Source organism: Ciona intestinalis, chromosome 12 (assembly GCF_000224145.3).
Source record: "Ciona intestinalis chromosome 12, KH, whole genome shotgun sequence".
NCBI classification, from domain to species: Eukaryota; Metazoa; Chordata; class Ascidiacea; order Phlebobranchia; family Cionidae; genus Ciona; species Ciona intestinalis.
The window spans coordinates 1,881,661-1,902,647 of NC_020177.2; the positions used below are offsets into that span (position 1 = coordinate 1,881,661).

The 20,987-nt window shown below is 33.1% G+C and overlaps 2 protein-coding genes across 3 annotated transcripts; both read right to left on the reverse strand.

Annotated features, from left to right (window-relative positions):
- Positions 1-1,200: 1,200 nt before the first annotated feature.
- Positions 1,201-10,564, reverse strand: LOC100186004 (fatty acyl-CoA reductase 1). Of its 2 annotated transcripts, none has more exons than XM_026837248.1 (14): positions 10,493-10,564; positions 8,565-8,697; positions 7,894-8,085; positions 7,534-7,709; positions 6,453-6,547; positions 5,708-5,846; positions 5,203-5,326; positions 4,612-4,849; positions 4,130-4,237; positions 3,525-3,603; positions 2,948-3,037; positions 2,347-2,476; positions 1,798-1,925; positions 1,201-1,555 (listed from the first exon to the last, which is right to left on the reverse strand). In XM_026837248.1, the coding sequence occupies exons 2-14, from the start codon at positions 8,619-8,621 to the stop codon at positions 1,423-1,425; spliced, it is 1,689 nt and encodes a 562-aa protein (XP_026693049.1). In that variant the 5' UTR covers positions 8,622-8,697; positions 10,493-10,564; the 3' UTR covers positions 1,201-1,422. The 2 variants fall into 2 exon arrangements, with proteins under 2 accessions (XP_026693049.1, XP_009860455.1); XM_009862153.3 differs by lacking the exon at positions 10,493-10,564 and adding an exon at positions 8,934-9,079.
- Positions 10,221-20,271, reverse strand: LOC100177355 (fatty acyl-CoA reductase 1). Its single transcript, XM_002129821.4, has 13 exons — positions 20,145-20,271; positions 19,235-19,435; positions 18,523-18,698; positions 17,133-17,227; positions 16,549-16,687; positions 15,975-16,098; positions 15,300-15,510; positions 14,654-14,821; positions 14,376-14,454; positions 13,891-13,980; positions 12,638-12,767; positions 11,904-12,031; positions 10,221-11,646 (listed from the first exon to the last, which is right to left on the reverse strand). Exons 1-13 carry the CDS (start codon positions 20,160-20,162, stop codon positions 11,451-11,453), a joined length of 1,755 nt encoding a protein of 584 aa, XP_002129857.1. The 5' UTR covers positions 20,163-20,271; the 3' UTR covers positions 10,221-11,450.
- Between the last annotated feature and the right edge of the window lie 716 nt (positions 20,272-20,987).

The following is a 20,987-nucleotide window of genomic DNA, read 5'->3' on the forward strand; positions in this document are numbered from 1 at the left end:
AAATAGTTAAAGCACAAAACAGTTTTATTCTGTTTGCTGACCGCTTGTTCTGCCTGCTCGGCCTTGTCGACGTCTCTATTCTGACGTCTGTACCTGAAGCATTGTAGTCGGCTCAATTTATATCCTTAGCTGACGTCATTGCGGGTACAATCGCACCATTTTTTTGCAAGGTTGAACATTGCTAACAAGGCTTCCAGTAAAGTTAACGTCACCACACCTGCACTTTACTTTTCAGAAGTTTCTCAAGGCCGCGCATGTTACACGAACGATTGAAATTTAGTTTTAATTACGTTGACTGTGTTTTTAGTATTTGAATTGAATGCATTGCTATTATTATTTATTTTTATTATAAGTAGGGTGGGGAAATATGGGACACCTTTAGTTTATAAAATCCTAAGATAATGGATATAAACTAAAAGTCATTGTCAGCCATACCGAAATAACAATCACCAACTTGGTTACATAATACATTCTTGGTAATTCGTAAGTGGGTAGTATGTGTATAAAACGGAACATCTGTTGTAACGATTGACATTTTCCTGTCACGCGAAGATGAAACAAGTTATACATTCATTCGTGTCGCCTTCATGCTTTACATAAGCGCTCAGCAACCAGTGTGTTGCTGGACAACCCGCCCGCTGACTATGACGTCATAATAGCTATGAATATGTACGAACATACTAATTTTTTTGTTCACTGAATTAATTGACATTTTACTCAAATAACATCATTCATTCGTAACAACATTTCTGCGCGAAAAAAACATACCCTTTAACTTATGTGACAAACCAACAGTATCAATACCATTATTCCGGTCAATATAAACCTTCGTAATACCTCAATAATATGTTCGTTTCTAGAGTATTAAAAACTAGGATACTCATTTTTTCCACAGTACAAGGCCGGTAATTGTAATGTACCACATAAATGGTGACTGGACCAAGTAAAAGTTAGGGCCATAGGTGTAGGTGCTGTTGTAGGAAGGCAACTCAAAGGCAAAGCTTTGTAATTTTCAACTGTTGAAAACTTGCAGAAGGTATGTAATGCAAGTTAAAATGGTGTTGGTATCAGTATATAACTTCAATTTAATAATTTGTGTTTTAACTGTAATCGTGTTTTAACAACTGTTGTTTTGTGCTATATCCTGTCTTTTCGTTAAAAATATTTCTAAATCATTCCTACTGTAATCAAAGAAACAAACAAAGTTATTATTATTATCATTAACTTCATGAACTGACGAATAACAAGCAATACGAAAAGTTACAAGCTCTTTTATAAATAACATCTTTATTGCATTAGTCCTTAATAAAGTGAAGGTTAAAATAAGAAATTTGTGCAAACCAAAACATTTCCTAAAATGTGGGTATAAAGGAATCTCTAGTCTGGCAAAATAAAAAGAAAGCACAGTAAAAGCCATTAACGTCAAACAAAGCCAAGAACAGAGAAAAGAAAAGTGAGAACCCGCCATAAAAACTTTGTGATGCCGGTAGTAGATAGCACACCATAGATACCAATCGCTGCTACAATGTTCACGCACCTTGCCATCATACGCAACCTAAGCAATAATAAATATAAATAAAAACTTGTGACGGTAGTTTAAAGCTGACAATTTGTAAGCCCAGCGACCTCCCCAACATATTTATCACCAATTTTTTATCCGACGTCCTGGCACAGTTGGTTATTGCGCTAACTCTTACTCAGAGGCAATGGGTTCAAGGCTCTTTGCTGTTACCATTGTTGGGTGTGTGTCTTAGGGCAAGACAATTAACGACAAAATCACTTCTCACACAAGCATACCTATCAACTGCCTTTCTCGCCTTTGGATATTCGTTCATATTTTCTTTAACAAGAAACTGCCGTGTCCCGATGACATAATGTTTGATTTGTTCTGACCAGCTGAAGCAACGGGCATCAAAATTAAAATTCTGCAAAAATATTCAGTGTTTAATAGTTTACTATACTATCAAGCATGTAATTAAACTGAAAAGGGGAAGTGAAAAGCTGAAGAATTTTAGAAAATTGAAAAAAAAAACCAAAATCAAGTTAAGGTTACTGGTGTAGTAACAAAGGTTCTATCAAAATTGTGGGCCAAGGTTTCCTACACACAGAATTTACATTGTATATGAATATAGTGCTTAAATGTGAGGTACCACCAAAAAAAACAGGTTCCAAAAAAAACAAAAAAACTTGAAATCAAGCATCTTTTTTTAATTTTTTATTGTTAGATCTTTTTACTATGAAATAGTAATCACTGTTAAACTTCCAAAGAGTGTTATAACTGCCTCAACACCACAGGATAATGTGTAAAATTCATTTAATATTTAAACCAGATATTAACCAACTAACTTTTTGATCTTTCGGGGTGAGTGACTTCTGTAGTTTTGTTGTGTTATCTTGCTTCCAACGCCATTCGTTTGTAAAGAAATACTCCATAACTGACATACCAGCATTTAGTTTGCTGTTCAATTTTACCATCCTGTAAAAATGTAATGGTGTTTTTCTTTTTATATATTATGAGCAAGCCAGCAGTCATGTTCTACATCATTAAATTAATAAATTATTTAAATTTACTTACATTAAGACCAGCTACACACGATTTTATTTATAGACAGAACACCTGCAATTTATGCTGGCCACATTCTTATATACTATTGCTATAGTGCATTATTTTTAAAACCAGGTGTTACAGGTTCAGGTTTGCGTGTTACTTTCACTAATTACTAATTAAAAATAATCTAATTAAAAAAGCGTTGTCTAAAATATGAGACTCAAAAATGAGGATTGTTGCGAACAGAGGATCCAAGCGTGCGGGATCTATAAAGCGTTGGACCACTAACACAATTGTACATAAGAGTGTAGCTAGCTTTAATTACTTTGCTTTTATCACAACAAAAACTAATATAAATTTATAAATAAAAAAATGATAAATGGTTAAAATATCCCTTACTTTCTTCGTTTGCTGCATACCGCTAACACCATATCATAAATATATGCGGGTATGGTTTGTAACATTATGATGGAAGCATTGTGGAGGTACCTGTAAATTAAGACAGCAATCAATTACTTTATGTTTATATACATAATAAACATTAAAAGAATAATTAATGCATCTAAAAACACTTTAAATGTGAAGTAACAGTTTTAAATAAAAAAACGTTATATTGTAAATTTAAAAACAAATCAGCGCAGTGCAAAATAAAAGATTAAATACAGAGTGAGGGTCGTACAATTATTGAGATAAAAAACCCTATTTCTAGTTTTTTTCATCCCACTTATTTTATTTTTCAAATTAATTTGTCATCAATTATATAATCGTGGTAAGGGAAATACTAAATCTAAATAAAACACACTTAATCAATTAATTAATAACTAGTGCACCTTTGTATAATTTTATATTCGTGTTATTTTCATTTTGCCTTGCTATTGCAGACAGCATTTCTAAACGCACCTAGGGTTTTTGGGGGCAGCTTATTCCAGAAAGGGACATTTTGCACAATTTATGCGAAAGTTACAATAATACTTACTTGTTGCAAGTTACAGTAATCGAAGGCATTCTAAGTGGATCAAGGGGATAAGTTGAATACCACTTCTTTCCAAAAGTAACTGTGATGTTCAGATTTTAAATGTCAGTTGAATAAGGTAAAATAAACAATGTAACTTGCTTCGTAAACGACAGTCATTAAACACGGGTGTTCTGTTTCATACACCTCATGCCAGCTTACGGGTTACCAAGTATGTAAATTTGTTAATTATTGTTTTATGTACTTTTTTATATTGTATGGCTCATAATTAAGGTTTTTCGACAGCCTATAAGTGAACAATGGGTAGAAGCAATTGCGGATAAATGTCTTGCCTACGGACACATACGTCCACAATGCCTTGTTAATGGGGGATACTGCCAAAGATGCATAAGCAAGATACGTATTAATGGAGATTGCTTCAACCTACAAAAATACTAAATAGGTTGCACCATCTATTCAGTGACTTGTAGGTGAGCACAAGGTGTATGAAACTACCAGCTCTTAAGCAGACATAATGTGCATTAAGAAAAATAACCCAAGAGTTAACCAACCAGATAAAAGTAATCAAGTCATCATTTCAATATCATTGAAATTTGATATTTGCTTACCCAGGTCAGAAATATAGAGTGGATTGTGACACCCGGTGGTTAGATTGTAGATTGGAACCAAATGTTTGATTGACACCATCGCTTCAATGTCGCTGTCAGATGAAACATCTGTAGATTTAAATAGTAAACTTTCCATTGATATAATAATCAGTTAATTAGATTTTAAATAAATAAAAGATTCAAAAGACGCTTGTAGGAGAACAAAAATGTTTGATTTAAACAATGGAATAGTTGTAAGCGATGTTAAATTAAGTATCTTTTAATTTGCTTCTTTTATTTATCATGTGTTAATAATGTAAAAATTGATATTCTTAAACTAATTTAAGATTTTTTTTTAGTCTAAGTTTCTATTAATGTTTAATGTTTTTAAGGAATACATTTAAATAAACATTTTCAGGTAACCTAAACAAAAAGAAAATTGACTGAAACATTAAATTAACATAGTTTGCTCAACACATTGTGGAAAAATGAATAAAACTAACCCATTTCATCTTCAGTGAAAACAGCGTCTGCAGGTTTACCGCTGTCGATGCTACCAGATCGTTCACCAAGTTTGTGATCAACAGCTGTCTTCAACGCAGCGGCAATAACTCCGTTCACAACAAGATCAACAGGAATGAGATCGGCAACAATTTTCTTGTCTGCAATTACGGAGCGAAGCACGCCTTTGCCATAAGCCACAAAAAAGGCAGTTGGTCCGTACAGGTTTGTACACCAACCCTGTTGAAAGGAATAAAATTAAGAAAAGTTAAAAATTTAAAATAAAAATAACTGCCTCAATTAAAAAATTTAAAACTGTACATCACCTCATGACATGGGTATTTAGGTTAAATTTAATTTAAGCACTGGTTTGATGTAAGAGTAGAAGTTTAGTAAATCTTAAATTTAAACCAACTTTATATTGACACTATAAAATAATCACATATTTAAGTTAGCTTTGAGAAAACATATAACCATGATATCATGCTTGTGTAAATGATAAGGTTACAACATGGCAATAAACCAATATATTAAATATTAATGTATGTGATTACTTTACTCAACAGATATTTGTTATTCAAAATTCTATTCACCGGCATTGGTTCCTGCCATGCAGGTATGATCATACTTGGACGAACAATACAGATTGGAAGATTTCCTGACTCACGACACACAGCGTCTTCTGCCAACGCCTTTGTTAGCGTGTATGTGTTTGGCCTGGGAAAATAAAACGAACTAAACAGAATAATGAAAAAAGTGCTGTCATTATTCCTACTATTTCTTTATGGTGATAATAGAATTGAATTAGCATTTCTTGATGTTTAAATTGTTGATACATCATTTTTTAACTATCTGTTTTATATCTGGTTGATCTGCACCTTATCAACATTTTATTTATTCACCAAATTAAAATTCATTCACCTCGTAACCGGCTAAACCTTTTTAATTTAACTACGAGCATGTCATAATTAAACTTTTACACCTATATGCTTACCAAATACTCTTTCAATACAAAAGTGGTTAAAACTAAACGTTAAAGATTAAATCCTGTTGTTTTTTTAATTTAAATTTAAAATTTGAATTCTATAGGTTAAATACCTGTTGCCGAGAACATCGGGAGTTATTTTTTCCACCATGGAATCATTCATCCATCGAAACGAGTTCTCGAGATCGTGATAATCAAGTGAAGTATCGTAAACTTTTTCATCGATTGTGTAACGATTGCAGTGTGAATATGCTAGAAGAGGAAGGGATAATAAATGTTACAGTATAACAGTTAAAAATATAGTAGGGTGGGGAAAGTTGAAACACCTTTTTTTTCTATTTTTTCGTCCCATTTGGTAGTAAACAAAAACATTAAAAGAATTGTAAAAACGTATCTTCACCCACAGACCAATGTTAATTGTTTAAAACTCGAACAGGATATATGGATATTGCATGTTATGTGCTAAAGGTGTCCCGTTTTCCCCCACCCTACCATACATAATTTTTTTTTATTTACTTATGATGAAGCTTGTAGTTATGAAATGGATGCTTTATTGCATAGAGCCTCTTCCCATACATCCAACATAACATTATGTAAGCTTGTAATCATGTAACTTGATATATAACTATCTTTTTATGTGACTGCATAGACAATATATTAGTGAGTATAGTAACTACTGGGTAAGGGAAAAATTAATATTAAGTTTCTTGATCAATAACACACATGTTCACATTCACATATATCCTTAATAAATTACCACTGAAAAAATTTATATCCTGAAAAATTACAGCTGAAAATAAGGAAATTTATGGAAAAGTATTTTTTGTAATGTAATAGGTAGCCTACTATAGTATATACCTGTAGATACATGTACAAAAGCATGTAAGTGGTGCATTCCTTTGCAGAGTTTCAACAGTCGACGTACGCATTGGACATTGACCTCAAATGATAACCTTGAAATATCGAACACAAGGTTACTTGAAAAATTCCCCATTGTAATAACAGGCTTAAGTAGACAGAACAGAATTCCTGTCAATAACTGTTGACATAATTGTTATGCCATATCTATGTGTTAACTTTAATGATAAATAAGGTAATGTTCTAATTAAGGGTATCACTTATAAAGAAAAAAAGAAATATCGTATTATTATTATTATACCAATAAAACAACCTCCAAAGAGTATAATTCTCTTTGTTGACTTCTCACTAAGATTTGTAATGAAATAATTAGAATTTTTAGTTTAAAATAACTGACATGAAGTTTGTTTTAAACATTTCATTTGCGGTTATTGTCCTATGGTGAACCATGTATTTGTTTTATGTGGTTATCCTGAACAAACATTGGTGAAACGTTGACAATCAAATAAACTGACCTCAAAATACTTTCAAGGACAGCTCAGATAATGAAAAGCAAACACAAAGCAATTAGGAGTGGGGTCAATAATACAAAAAACTTTTGCCTTGTCGTAATATGTAGATTTAAATTTAAAAGCTCAAACTGTTATTACATTTTATGAATAGAATAATAGCCTACAGACTACGGAGTACTGATAATAGCGTCCTTTAAAACTAAAAATTAAGTTTTAGATTTTTAACAAATATTTTTCTTGTTATTTAAATAAATATGCATATACACTTACACTATAAATATACATTTATATAATAATATAGGACACTGGTGTAGGCCTGCCAGTGTGATGACAACAAAACCATAAATTTAGAATGGTCTAGGTACCACTGTTAGTTAGTGGTTATGATTTAGGGTTTATTGACTATGACCTTGACCTAAAACTTACGACTAAGCATGTAAGATGATGTAAATGTAGGTATGTAGCTACATAAAAATCACTAAATTGCCAACCAGGTCCAAACCACATGGCACAATTTGTGGTCCACAAATTCATTTCTTAGGTAATGTTTGTGCTGTAATAACACTAACCTAAGTTGCTCGTTAAACTTAAGAGTAGCAGCTGAGTGGTAAAACACATTGACTTCGTTCTGCAAAGTTTTCCGATCTTCTTTGCTTAATCCGAGGTCATCTGCTTCAAGGTCACATGACACGAAAGAAAGCTTCTCTACGAAATTTGGTTGAAGTTGCCACAGATTGTCAAATGCCTACAAAAAATATCTATTTTTGAAAGCTAAGCAATCACAAAATATTAGAATTTTGTAATATTGTAATTTATTTAACTCAAATTTTAAGTGCTCTTAAAATATCGAAAGGTGCAATCATACAAATACACTAAGACACCTCAGTTCAGAGTTCAGATCAATGATCATTTATTTCTGTCCAACTAACCGGTAATTCTACAAGTGAAGATAATCTGTCTTTTGGTTCCACATTTCTCTTGTGTCGAATAAAAAGAATTATTTTTTTTATTTCAGGACAGCACCTCAGTAACTTCTCAATAACCCCCTGACCCAGAAACCCAGTCCCACCAGTCAACGCCACAGTTTTTCCGGCATAAAATTCAGCAATAGTTGGACATGTCTAGAAAATATTAAGCATTGAAATTCAGTAGTTGAATGTAAACTGTATTAGAAATTGTGTCACATTACTAATACAGTTTACATAGAAAATATTAAGCATTAAAATTTAGGATTTTAAAACTCTGATCTAAACGTTTCAAAAAAGTAAAAAACATTATATGTTACATAATACATACATATATATATATATTTAATGTTAATCTCCTACATTTTTAAAGTTTTCAGATGTTTAAATTTGACATAAAACCTACAAAACTGTGTTTCACCAATGGTATATATTATGTCCTAGTTTTGACGTTAAAGAATCATTTATTGCAGAAAAAAGAATCATACTTTTTGCAACAATGATATAATGAACAGTTAAAACTGGACCAAAATATGTCTTGAAACAACACACAAAATGAGCCGGCACATCCATACACAAACATACGCCCGCCCGCACACACACGCACCCTACGCGCAAAAGAAAGAGCAACATACCCGGTCTGCTGGTGCTTCGGGTTGGCTCGGTAACATTCCTAGAACATTTTCTGACATTTTTCTACCAATCGAGTATGAACGAACACAGGCTTCGCAGTCGATGTGGACTCACATGGGACAATTACAAAATCGCCTGCAGCAAACAGTAAATAATGAAGCAAAGAAAATGCGCGGATTCTTGTGTAACAGAGAGTCAACGGTGGACAATAGCTACTATAGTGACTTGCCCCCCACTATACAAAAGATAACGGCAACCAGCCGCCTTTGTATTTATAACGTAGTTAAGCTCAAATTTCAATCCCAAACGGACAAGTGTATACTACCCGAAGGTTTTCAAAGTTAAACATTGTAAAATTATCGATTTCGTACATTGTATCACCAGAACAAGTGAGCCCCAAGAGAAACTGATTTAAAATCTGTTTACAGTGAAAACATTCCTCGTTGACTTGTTTGCTTGGAAAAGTACATGAATATTTAATCACAGAAGCTTACCAGCATCAACTAGCGACACTACAATCAAATTTTTACAGCGTTTTACAATTTTAATGATAAAAAATACCTTTTCTGGCTAGACTTTTACTGTAATATAGTGGGGTGGGGGAAGATGGGACATTTTTATCGTATAATAACCGAGTATCCTGATCGTGTTTTAAACAATGAACAACGGCCTATGGGAGTTGTGAGTATACGGTTTTATAATTCTTTAAATGTCTTTTTGTTTACTATCAAATTGGACAAGAATATAGAATAAAAAGGTGTCCCATCTCCCCCCACCCTACTATATATACATACTATTATTAATCCATATGGATCGCCAGTTGTACTGTAGCCCCCGACCCACGAAACTGCTATTTCGGAGAAGTCGACTTTTCACTGAAAATAGCTAACGTGTAGTAAAGTCGTGCGGTTAGCGTTACCGGATACCCGGTTATGCTATCGTGATTGCTTGTATAATCTTTAAATGTCTAAAACCAATAATGAACCAAAGACAACAACTATATACCTAATGCCCAACTGAGCGCACTGTACTAGCATTAAAATACTCAAGAATGCCACAATACAAAGAATGTCACATCAATTCCCGGAACTACTTCTAAGGCATCTAAGCTAATACACTCCACTATGTCGCTTGCTAAATTGGAAAAGCGGCATATGGGCCTATTGGCGTTGGGATTGTGGATCTGCGCTGAACCAGCAGTACTGGTAGCTAGCTCAAGGTGTGGTTCGACGAAATGCTTGTTATTGCCGTATTCATAACGAGTCTTTTGTTATACACAAATATTCGGCGAACGGTAACTCTGTTTCAAACTTTTCTGGTACACATCGTTACGGCTAGCCCAAAGAGTTTCATTTTCTGTCGTTGGTTGTTTAAACTTTAACAAGACCGATTTATAGTAAATGGCAACAGTCGGACAGTGTAGTAGAGTTCTTTGATGGATAGTACCATCACAGCGTGATTCAAGCGTGTCGGCTTCCTTTGTTTTATCCGGTGTTCTTCACCACACAATAACCAGCGCGAGTAGCCACAACAACGCATGCTTATAACTTGTGCCTCTATCTTTCATTTTTCGCTGAATGTATTTTTGGTGCAAGCCATGTTGGCACCAACAAAATAGACCTCTAACCTACAGCATTTTAATCACACTTGCCGAGAAATTTTATACATCATTATATTTTCTATTTCGAAACCAAATTCACTAGTTTTGAATTCAAATGGAACTTGCAAGCATTTTAAATTGTGCAAATTAACCGTGTAACAAAAATGTTCGCAAGTTCAACCTATGTACAATACAGCACGAATGTACATTTTCAAATGAAATTAGAAAGAAGATCGAACGCTACCACAACCGGGATTTCAAAATAAGTAATGTTATAAACAAGACTTGAATGGCTTTTGCATAAAAAATATTACTATTTAATGTACTCACCGCTTTTTTTCGGGGAACAAATCCCAGCAGCGCACAGTCACAGACCAGTTAAAAATATTAAATTTAAAATTTGGATTATTTAAGACGAAATAAACGAACAGAAAATTGTGATGATTGAATGGATAATTATGAATTCGGTCAACGTCATAGTAAAAGAAATTAAATGTTATATGCGGTACGGTATTCTCACGAACTATTTAGAAATACGCATTACGCAAACGGTATAGGAAAACGGTTTTTGCAGCAAGCACAAATTATTCAAATAGACTTAAAACAACAGCCAACGGAATGAACGTGGAAATATAGGTCATTAAGACCAAAGTCTTTCGCCGTAAAGAACAACCACTGACTTTCGCGAATAATAATTAGTACAGTCGTTATATTAATATAGAAAGTATTTTCACCGGACAGCATAAGTTGTGTGGTAAACACAGAATATATAAGCAAAGACGATAAAATTCTTATTTTGTTAGTTTACAAAGCTTAACAGAATTTTCTGTAGCATGTATGAAACGTTTGCAACACCAAGGCAACTACCACATATATTTACCTATTACTCTATAAACAGTACACACATTATACGTCTGTATAGTACCAAAGGATACTGTTCAGCATTTTATGATAGAACAGTACGTAATATATAGTATACAATTCTGTTAGAATGCTAAATTTAACAATTATGTAATTAAAAGAATCGATAGAGATATATATTACGTGATTCTTAGATTTTTGTTTTTGGACAGAAAAAATTAATAGATGAAATTTATTTCAAATGTGCTGTAATTCAGCTAAAAAGGTTGCTGTATCCGACTATGACCATTTTGAGATGTTCCATTTTTACTGCTTATGGAATGGAAATAGTTTATTGACATATAGAAACAAATTAATTCAAAGTGCCGTTGGTTTAATTCTATTTTATGAAAATGAATGAAATTTGTAGACCAAATAAATAAAACAATTAAGAACTAGACAGAATACGGGAAAAAAAATTTGATCGATGCAGGGTACTGGAGATCTGGAAAAAACCAAGGAACTTAAACCAAAGAGACATGAAGAGATGCCACAGATTCTTTGCAATGCCGCTGCGAGGCACAAGAAGACGCCATACAACCATAAACACAAGCAACTGTGAACAGTAGCCCAAAATACGCAACCTGTAAAAAAACAACTGTCATCAACTGATATATGCATGGTTTCGAACTAATTCATTTTGGCACTTCAGCAGAGTGCTTGCATCATAACCAAAGCAAATGGGGTTTAACGCTGATGATGTTACAATGGTCAGTCATGTGGGATAAGACACTTATTAACCATTGAAGCTTCTAATGCGACATAAAGCCACAACAATGATAAAAAATCCAGTAAGATACATAAACTTTTAAACAAATATAATCTCAAAACACTGCATAACCTTTGTACATGGCGACGGGCAGCTGGATAATTCATTGGATCTTCTTTAAGAATAAATTTCTTTGTTCCTTTTGCATAATTGTTCATATACTGCTCCCAGTCAACCACTGCTGCATCCATATTAAATTGCTGTAAAAATGCAGGGGTTTGGTATTTAGCACTAAGCAGGTTGACAGGGACTTGAAATCCGGGTGGATAGTTTGGGAGGCACATAGGGTTTTATAAATGGTGTGAACAAAATTATAAACTGAGCTGATTTATCTCCTGAGAAAGATATAGGATTGGGGCTTTGCGAATATTTTAAAGAGTATTGAATGAATGATTGAATGAATGTAACTTACTTTATCCTCGCGTGGCCGGAAAACGACAGTCGTTATCACACGGGTTTAACACCTCGTGCCAGCTTACGAGTTACCATGTATGTTACTTAACTTGTATGTTACTATTCCAGTAAAAGTTCTGGAAAATTTATCAACCATGTTTTTAAGGTGTTTTGTTTGTGTGCTAACAGCTGTAATTTGTTAAAATTGACCAATTTGGTAAAAGTAAAACAGTTAAGTAATTTTACACCATCATACAAAATGTACAATACTGAGCTGATGTAATGTTTATAAATCTGTCACAAAACTTTCATAAATGAAGGAAGACACCTTTTACAAGATTACCCTTTTTCCCATAAAAACAATGCCTAGTTGAATATGAAGAAATTCAAGAATTTTCGGTTAATAAACCCACCTTTCTGTCCTGTTCATTCATCTCACGCTGAAGTTTCTGTATACTGTTGTTACTCCAGTTCCACTGGCTGGTGAGGAAAAACTGAAGCACACCAATCGTGCCACTTACACGCTGTGTCCAACGTAAAAGTCTGGTAAAAGATGGAATAGGCTTAGATTTATTGAATTCTCTATGTTGTATGTACAGTTCCGTAAGACAGGGAAGAGTAAAGTAAAAGTATTGTATACCATTTGCTGCCATTAAAATATAAGCAATCTTGAGTTATAGCCAAGGGTTTTTGTAAGGTAAAACTATGTGATTTGAATACATGAGTTTCTGTCGATTAACATGATATTTTACAGGATAGCATCGAAATTATACATCATTCTATGAAAAAAACTGAGATGGATTTTAGTGTAACCACTAACCAGATACAGTACTTAGTTCTCTTGTCTAGAGCAATCGAGTCACTGATTAAAGAATAATATCTGGGGGTAACTTTGGTTTGTGACTGCTGAAGCGTGAAGCTATACCAAGTCTACAGTGCTTGTGTACGGACGTTATATACAATCTTTCTAATACGTAAAACTTTAAATATAAATCATCGCAATTACTGGCAGCACTGAACTGTTATCAAAATAATTAAAATTGATTTAATCTAGCTTTTCTTTCAAAGTTAGACCAAATATTCAACATATGGTTGGTGTATGAAGAACAAACTTTACAAATAATGAGCCGAAAAAGAAATGCTGATTTGGATAAAAAATACAAAATCATTTATATGTTTTGGTATAACATGCCTTTTCAAAGGTCTAAAACCTTTAGTCTAAAACCACAGTAGTAAGTTATATGTCGAAATATGTAATTATAACTAAAAAATTAAATATTAGCTAGAATTTAACACACGGTTTTGTTTGCAAGCTTAGTCTGTGGATCTATTTCACACTACATCCTGTGAGTGTTTGTTCAAACAGGAAATCATCTTTTCCCTTGCATGACCAGTTAACAAAACACAATGCATTTAATTTAATGATATTGTACAGTGATTGGTTAATCTGAACTTTAAAACACAGTGTATGTTTATAGTTAACAACCTCTATTGCCAAATCCAAATATATATATTACAATTTTAAATTATGATACACTGTCACCTTTTATGTAAAATTAGCTGTTGTAACATAATGAAATAAATGTAAAAGCAAATTTTTTAGTATTTGTTTATTTTTAAAGATTTTAATCAAAAATGTGTAGAAAACATTGTGAAATTTACTTACTGAGGTTTTTTCCCAATAAGGATAAGCCCAGCATCAAATATATATGCAGGAATATATTGCTTGAAAAAAAGAAAAACTCTGAACATCAATCTGCAAAGACAGAAATAATCTCGAAACTGTAACTCAATAAGAGATGGTTCTAAATTTCCTTGGCATAGGAAAATAATACACAGTTTAAAGCTGGGTTATTATTTGTGAATGTTTGTGTCCTTGTGCAGGCCACTTAATTCTCATTGCTACAACCCAGTGATCACCAATGGGTTACCCAGATCCACGACCATACAAAGTGAACACACCCAGAAATAGATAGACCAATGGAACAATCTAAGATGGTGTACAAAGTTATTATACGACCCATGTTGCCTGTAATATACATCTAAGCTGTGCGGGTATACATAAGCAATCAGTAATAATAAATTTACATTCCCCATTTAACAAACATATTTAAAAATCAATCGCCAAAACACAAACCAAGTAAAACTTACTTGTTTGACGCAACTTTCAAATCTGGCGACATCAAAGCGTCAAGTGGATAGTTGGTGTATGATGAAGTCATAATATCATCTACATTCGATAACACAGATAAAAATGAGCAAAAAACTATGTCATATAATATAAAGAGGAATAAGAATAATTTAATTAACGTAAATCATGTGGTGCATAAACATGAAACAAAAGGATTTAACTTTGGGCTGCAGCAACAGATTAATAAAGTGTAAGTTATATAACCAGGGCCAAAGCATGTTATATATTAAAGACTTACTCCACTCTCTCATAAGAACTGGATTTGAGCTGCTTGCAACCAGGTTGTAAATAGGAAGAGTTTTTCTGCGAAGCTCAATTTCCGGTGATTCTTCCTCTCTTTCTCTTCCTAGTGTCCGAAGCTCCGAAAGATCGCTAGCAGATGAAAATGTTGAATTTGATCGCCGATCTGAAAATAGAGATTACAAATTTGAATTTAATGTTTCTCACATTATTGCTAAATCTTAAATTAGCATATCATCGAAAAATCAAAAATTGTATATTGATAAAAATGCCGAAATGTGTTCTAAGTACAACCGAAGTTTGTAAAAACAAAATAGCTTCTGAAAAAAAAAATTGAATCGAACTACTGGAGTGAATAAATATTGTTTGTACGACAATGAATAGATTTTCAGTAAGAAAGAGTGCCACTTGAGCCTTTGATAATTTCTTATTACTAAGGCACTCAATCAAGGTGTATAAAAGCATGCCTATAAACTCCTCCCACCCCAAAAAGTTAAAGTTTGCCTGCCTCTGCCAGTAACTAATAATGTATCACAGCCTCAGTAGTGCTAAGATGGTTGTTATACATAGTTATTAATGTAAAAATGAAACTAAAATTATTTGGTTAGACTTTATATTAAGATAAATTATTGTGAAATCATTACCTATGAGTGGAGAGGTGGAAAGAACAGAATTTGCACTGACAGGGTTATGACATACAGCATTTCTCCATGCAGCAGCTATTGTTCCATTCACCACAAGATCTGCAGGTATGATGTCCATGCATATGTCTCTCTTCACATACAGTGAACGCATGAGGCCTTTGCCGTATGCAATAAACAGACCAGTGGCTCCGTTGAAATTTGAACACCAGCCCTAAAAATAAATAAGAATTGTTGGGGTACAAAACATAACTTTAGACCATGCTTCTAAACTTGGTTGCGACCCGAAAAGTATCTTCACAGAAAAAATAAATAATTACCTTACCCAAGGGATGATATAGGACAGACTACAAACCAACTTGGGCATAAATACACAGTTAAACTGTATTTCTACAACAGTGTTTTCCAACAATTCGCAGAACGGTTGCATTTTTAAGGAATACTTAACATGACCCTCTACCCAACCATAAAAAAGTAATTTGTTTTTAAACCATTGATTTTACATTTATTATTTTATTTATTATTTTGAAATAATCTGGGTATAAAAGAAACAAGAAAGTTTCATTAGCATGGGCAACCTTTTTGCACACTAAAATTTTTATATTTATTAGGCTCTGATTGAAAACCATGACCTGAATAGTAATTATACAGTGAAAAAACATCGAAAATGAAACTTACAGCGACCGGATCAGAATAAGTTGCGCCAACAATACTTGGGCGAACTATACAAACAGGGAGGCCTTCACCTTCTTTAACTATCACCTCCTCTCCAAATGCTTTAGTTAGTGTGTAGGTGTTGGGTCTGGAAATATTTACATTATAAGGAGTGCCATGACCAACAAGGATAATAAATGATTATGGTCGATTGACAGAACACAGCTTTAAATAACAGTGAAAATAAGTTAAAACCAAAAGTACATTATAACATTATATGACTATTTTGGGTACTAATCATCCAATATGTTGCAATATGTTTAACTAGTAACTTGATAGAAACATAGCAGTAAATTAGCAATAGCAATACTAAAGACAGTTTATTACTGATGACAGAGAGTAACCTGTCAACTTAATTAAAATAGTAACATAATACCTCTTATTCCAGTTACTATAATAGTCTCATTCACCGACAGGTTGCGTTATTAATTAAATTATAACAGGGGAATGTCTGTTTTAGGTATCAGCAAAAAGGCCAGAAACCAAAATCTTACATTCATACACACATACAACTTTAAAAGATAAAATAATTTCACACCGATCGCGCAAGATGTCTGGAGTTAGCTTGGTCAACATATCATCATTCATCCACTGCATTGTATCGTGGAGTTTGTTGAAGTTCCAACCTGTCTTGTAAACTTCTTCTCCAATGTCCTTGCGGTCACAGAATGAATAAGCTGTGAATATCATATTTTTTGTTAGAAGATGACTGTAAAAACGGAATTATTTGTAGAAGTAAACCATAGCACATTTATGTTTTAAATGTTTTCTTTTAGTTAGAAGATCACTAAAACTAGACCATAGCTTTCCAATCTGTGTGCCACTAAAAGTTTACGAACCATTGACCTTGGCAACATAGCAAGGCAATGGTTTCTTAGTAACACGCTAGAAACACATTGATTAGTGATTTATATACCATTTTTCCAAATGCACATTGTAGTTAAAAATGATACAGTAAGCACCAATTTGTACATGTATATATTTTTACAACGAAAATATTATCAAACAGAATATATTCTTAAGAAAAAGCCATTTTCAGTTCCTATAAAACAGATTTGACTTAGGTCATATTGGAGCGTTACATTGTATCGCTAAAAATAGAGACCATTGTATATGGATTACCTGTAGAAATATGAACGATCGACACCAGATTTTTGATTGTACGGCATAACTTAAGCATCGTACGTACTCCAAGTGTGTTGATCTGGTAGGAGAGCCTGAAATATAAACACTGATTGAGATAATCAAGAACATACAGATAAACTATTGAATGGCACTTTCTTTTATTCTGCTGCCATTGTTGTCAAGGAATAGTAAACCTAAAAAAGCTACATTTTTTTTAGATAACACCTTACCAAAAGCGTCCTGGCAAAGACTTGTTTCCAGATGAAACAGCGTTTTATAAAATTAATTTAAAATAACATTTTGACATGTTATTTGTAATTTGGTGGAGCCAGAAATACACAATACATAATTATATACATATTTTTAAAATAAAAAAATTTAACCGAAATTACTAAAAAACACATCAGTTTGTTACACATATTATTACTATTATATGCATTCTTACATGTATCAACATGGAAAAAAAAGAGGGAATTGAAATAAAACATTAAACAAAACGGACCAAAAAGTATAAGTTAGGCAACTAATGCAATACAGCAATTTTTTAATATTCAAAAATTATTGCTGATTGTATGATATTTCAGACAAATGTTGGTTTGAGGTGACCTTATGTAAACTGTACGTGTGTGGGCAGTGCGACTATAAGATCAAAGGTTCAATTGGATTTTTCATTTATATGTTTTAGAAAAAAGCTGGAATACGCAACAAAACATAAGTTTAACAGAAAGTTTCGGTAAATGCTGAAGACTTTCAATTTGCTAACAGTTAAATAATTACGTAACTTTTAAGTTGTAACATATATATTACATGTTTTAGTAAATCAGTTTCAAACAGCAACTGTTTATCCTGGGTGACAGCAACTCAGATTGCGTAACATTCATTCTTTTCTTAGAATCAATGTTGCATTATAGTCACGTATTAAAGCACGTAACCAAAACGAAACAAACGTAAACAAGCAAACATGTTATTGATACCAAGCTTTAATGTCTAATTCTAGAATAACATATATGGTGTGACTTGTAATAAAAATGAACAAAACTATTGTCCAATGGCACCAGCTATAAGCATGAATATTATTACTTAAAATGTTTCTGGTATCCATACTACAAATTTAGGAAATATAATAATCTACAGAGTACGCTACCAAAAACTATTAATAAAATCGTAAATAATTGTAAAACAGGAATTCGCTTAAACCAAGACAAATCATGAAATGTATGTTATTTATATCAAAAATAAATGATATCATGGTGCAAAAAGGTAACCTCATATTAGTCGTATCATATGCTTAATTATATATATCCAAAGGAAAACAACAGTTTAAATTGACTTGCAAACAGTGTTAATATAAAAGGAATCAATGTGACACACACCAGTAGATTGTTACCTTATGTGTTCATTAAAACGAAGTGTCGCTGCTGAATGAATGAAAATGTTCACTTCGTTTTGGATTTGAGTTTGTGATTCCTCACTGAGGTCAAAACCTTCCTTTTCAAGATCACACGGCACAGCAACAAGTTTCAATTGAAAATCGGGTTGTTGCGTGCGCACTGTGTCGAATACCTACACAGAAAAATGACCATAATGGTTACAAACAAATAAAGACTAAGTACAATTTGTTTATCTGGTATCGTTTCACAATGGTAAATGTGCCTACCTATAACCCACAGGTTAGGGTTCAAGGCTCGGGGCTGTGGGCCTATGTGTCTGTGAAAAGACACCTAAAAGCAATTGCTCTAACACAGGGGTCAGTAATAGGCTGTTTAAATTGAATTTTGAGCCATAAAGAAAAACATCACCCAAGTTACACTCCTGGTAACTGGACATGAGTTGTAGAAAACAGAACATCAGTGTAATAACGGCTGTTGTTTTTCGCCACACAAGCATAAAGCAAGTTACATTTATTGTCATCTGTTTACAAGTGAAACCTATGCTTTTAAGTTTTTACCCAATATGCAGACATATTTTAAATGCCTTTAAGAACTGTTGTTTTATAATATCCGGTCTTCTTGTCATTGTGTATGACAATGATCTTTGTTTTCTTAAAATCAAAAAAAAAACAATGAAGAAGTTATGTTATGTATATTTCTTTATCTTACCTGCAACTGGGTAAGATGGGCAAGTCGTTCTGTTGCGCTTTTGTCTTTCTTTTCCCTTATGAAGACAAAGATTTTTAAAACACCCGGACAACAGCGTAGGATCTTTTCTACCAAGCATGTTCCAATAAACCCAGTTGCACCTGTGATTGCCACTGACTTGCCACTGAAGAATTCAGCTATACTTGGCACATTAACTGGTATCTAAAAATATAGAATATATATACTATTAGAGTCCATATTAGAGTAAAAACATTGCCCATGGGATTTCTCCTACGAAAAATCATTAGGCCCTCAAATTTGACTGTTTTCCAGTCTGCAGAATATGGCAGTTTTTGACAACATCTCGCACATGCAAGACTATTATCAAAAATCTGTGTGCACGGCTTGTACATATCCAAGCCATGTTAGAAAATCCTATTTAATTTAACATAATTTTTTTCAATGGCAATTAATTGCTGTGCATGGGACAAATTATGGTGTGCATAACCAAAAGTTTGTAAACGAAATCGCTCGTTTAAGGCTGATATTTCGCCAATGTTGAATTGCCAATTTTTTTATTCCAGCTGCAAAAGTACACTTTTTTAAAAACTGTGATGTTTGTATTGAAAATTATCTTTACAAATGCAAAAAAAAAGAATTATATATATATATTATACATAGCCTATATATAGTTATAAGCAAGGCCTAAGAAATGTTAGTGGGACTTTTTTCGAAAAAAAATTGGGTATTTGTGTCGAAAAATTAACCTTAAAAATGCAAGAAAACATCATTACCGTTATTCGCTTGACATGTTCACATGCTTAAGGATTTATTACGTCACAATAGCGATATGTTACATCACAAAATAATTTAAATCTTTAAAAGCATAAGTTGTAATAAGCGGAGTATCAATGCAGTGGTACAAACTTACCTCTTGTGAGTCTGCCATTTCGTTGCAGTTATAAATCGCTTTGTGCTTTCAGGATATATTAACGCAACTACCTTACCACTAAACAAATGAAAGTGATAACGGTGTATGAAACACTTACTTTTTTAAGTGATTTACTACTTTAGAAGAAAACTACTACATCGTACAACAATACATTTAAATGGATTAAAACCACTGGCAAGGTTCCATCTTAATGCCTAATACTCCAGCAAACACAAGACCCTAACTACACCGCCGTTGTTTAATTTTTGTTTTGGCGTGAAGAATTACCGCACCGGCACCGCGACACAGAAATAAAAAAGAGTAGAACCATAGATATCTAAACATATGTTTAGATATCTATGGTAGAACGCGCAACTGCTCAAAACCGTGATATATTCTTCTTTCTATTCACGTGACCGCCAACTCCGCCCCCAGTTCCCTTCGTCTCCATTGTAAAAGATAGGCGCATAGTATTTTTGGACGGTTTTAGCTGTTTATTTTAAAAACTACACCAACTATTCAAGTTTGTTAGGCTAGTTTAGTTATTTGGTACGTTAACGCTTACAGTTTACCACTTGTTTAGGAAATTTAATTATTTAAAAAAATTAATTAAAAATTTCAAACAAACGGTTTTTTAGAAATATATATATATTATAAAATAGTTTTTTTACACAATAACTTTAAATTAAGTCAAAAAACGAAGAAAAACTACACAAAACGTCATCGACTCCATTGACTACAATAGTAAACGGGAACGACCCGCTAAAGAGAGAGAGTGTATCGTGCTCTCTCCTTTGCCGACATTGGAGATGCGCCTTCTATTCTTTTTTATTTCTGTGCACC

What these genes read in the sequence shown, in the direction of transcription:
- LOC100186004 (XM_026837248.1), bottom strand. Translation starts at nt 8,621, where the DNA reads ATGTCAGAAAATGTTCTAGGAATGTTACCGAGCCAACCCGAAGCACCA. An exon ending in AAGTTTAACGAGCAACTTAG is followed by an intron (nt 6,548 to 7,533) that starts GTTAGTGTTATT and finishes CGATATTTCAAG; the next exon opens with GTTATCATTTGAGGTCAATG. An exon ending in GTATGCAGCAAACGAAGAAA is followed by an intron (nt 2,477 to 2,947) that starts GTAAGGGATATT and finishes ACATTTTTACAG; the next exon opens with GATGGTAAAATTGAACAGCA.
- LOC100177355 (XM_002129821.4), bottom strand. An exon ending in TTGAAAGTTGCGTCAAACAA is followed by an intron (nt 13,981 to 14,375) that starts GTAAGTTTTACT and finishes CTGTCTTTGCAG; the next exon opens with ATTGATGTTCAGAGTTTTTC. An exon ending in CTTATTGGGAAAAAACCTCA is followed by an intron (nt 12,768 to 13,890) that starts GTAAGTAAATTT and finishes ATCTTTTACCAG; the next exon opens with ACTTTTACGTTGGACACAGC.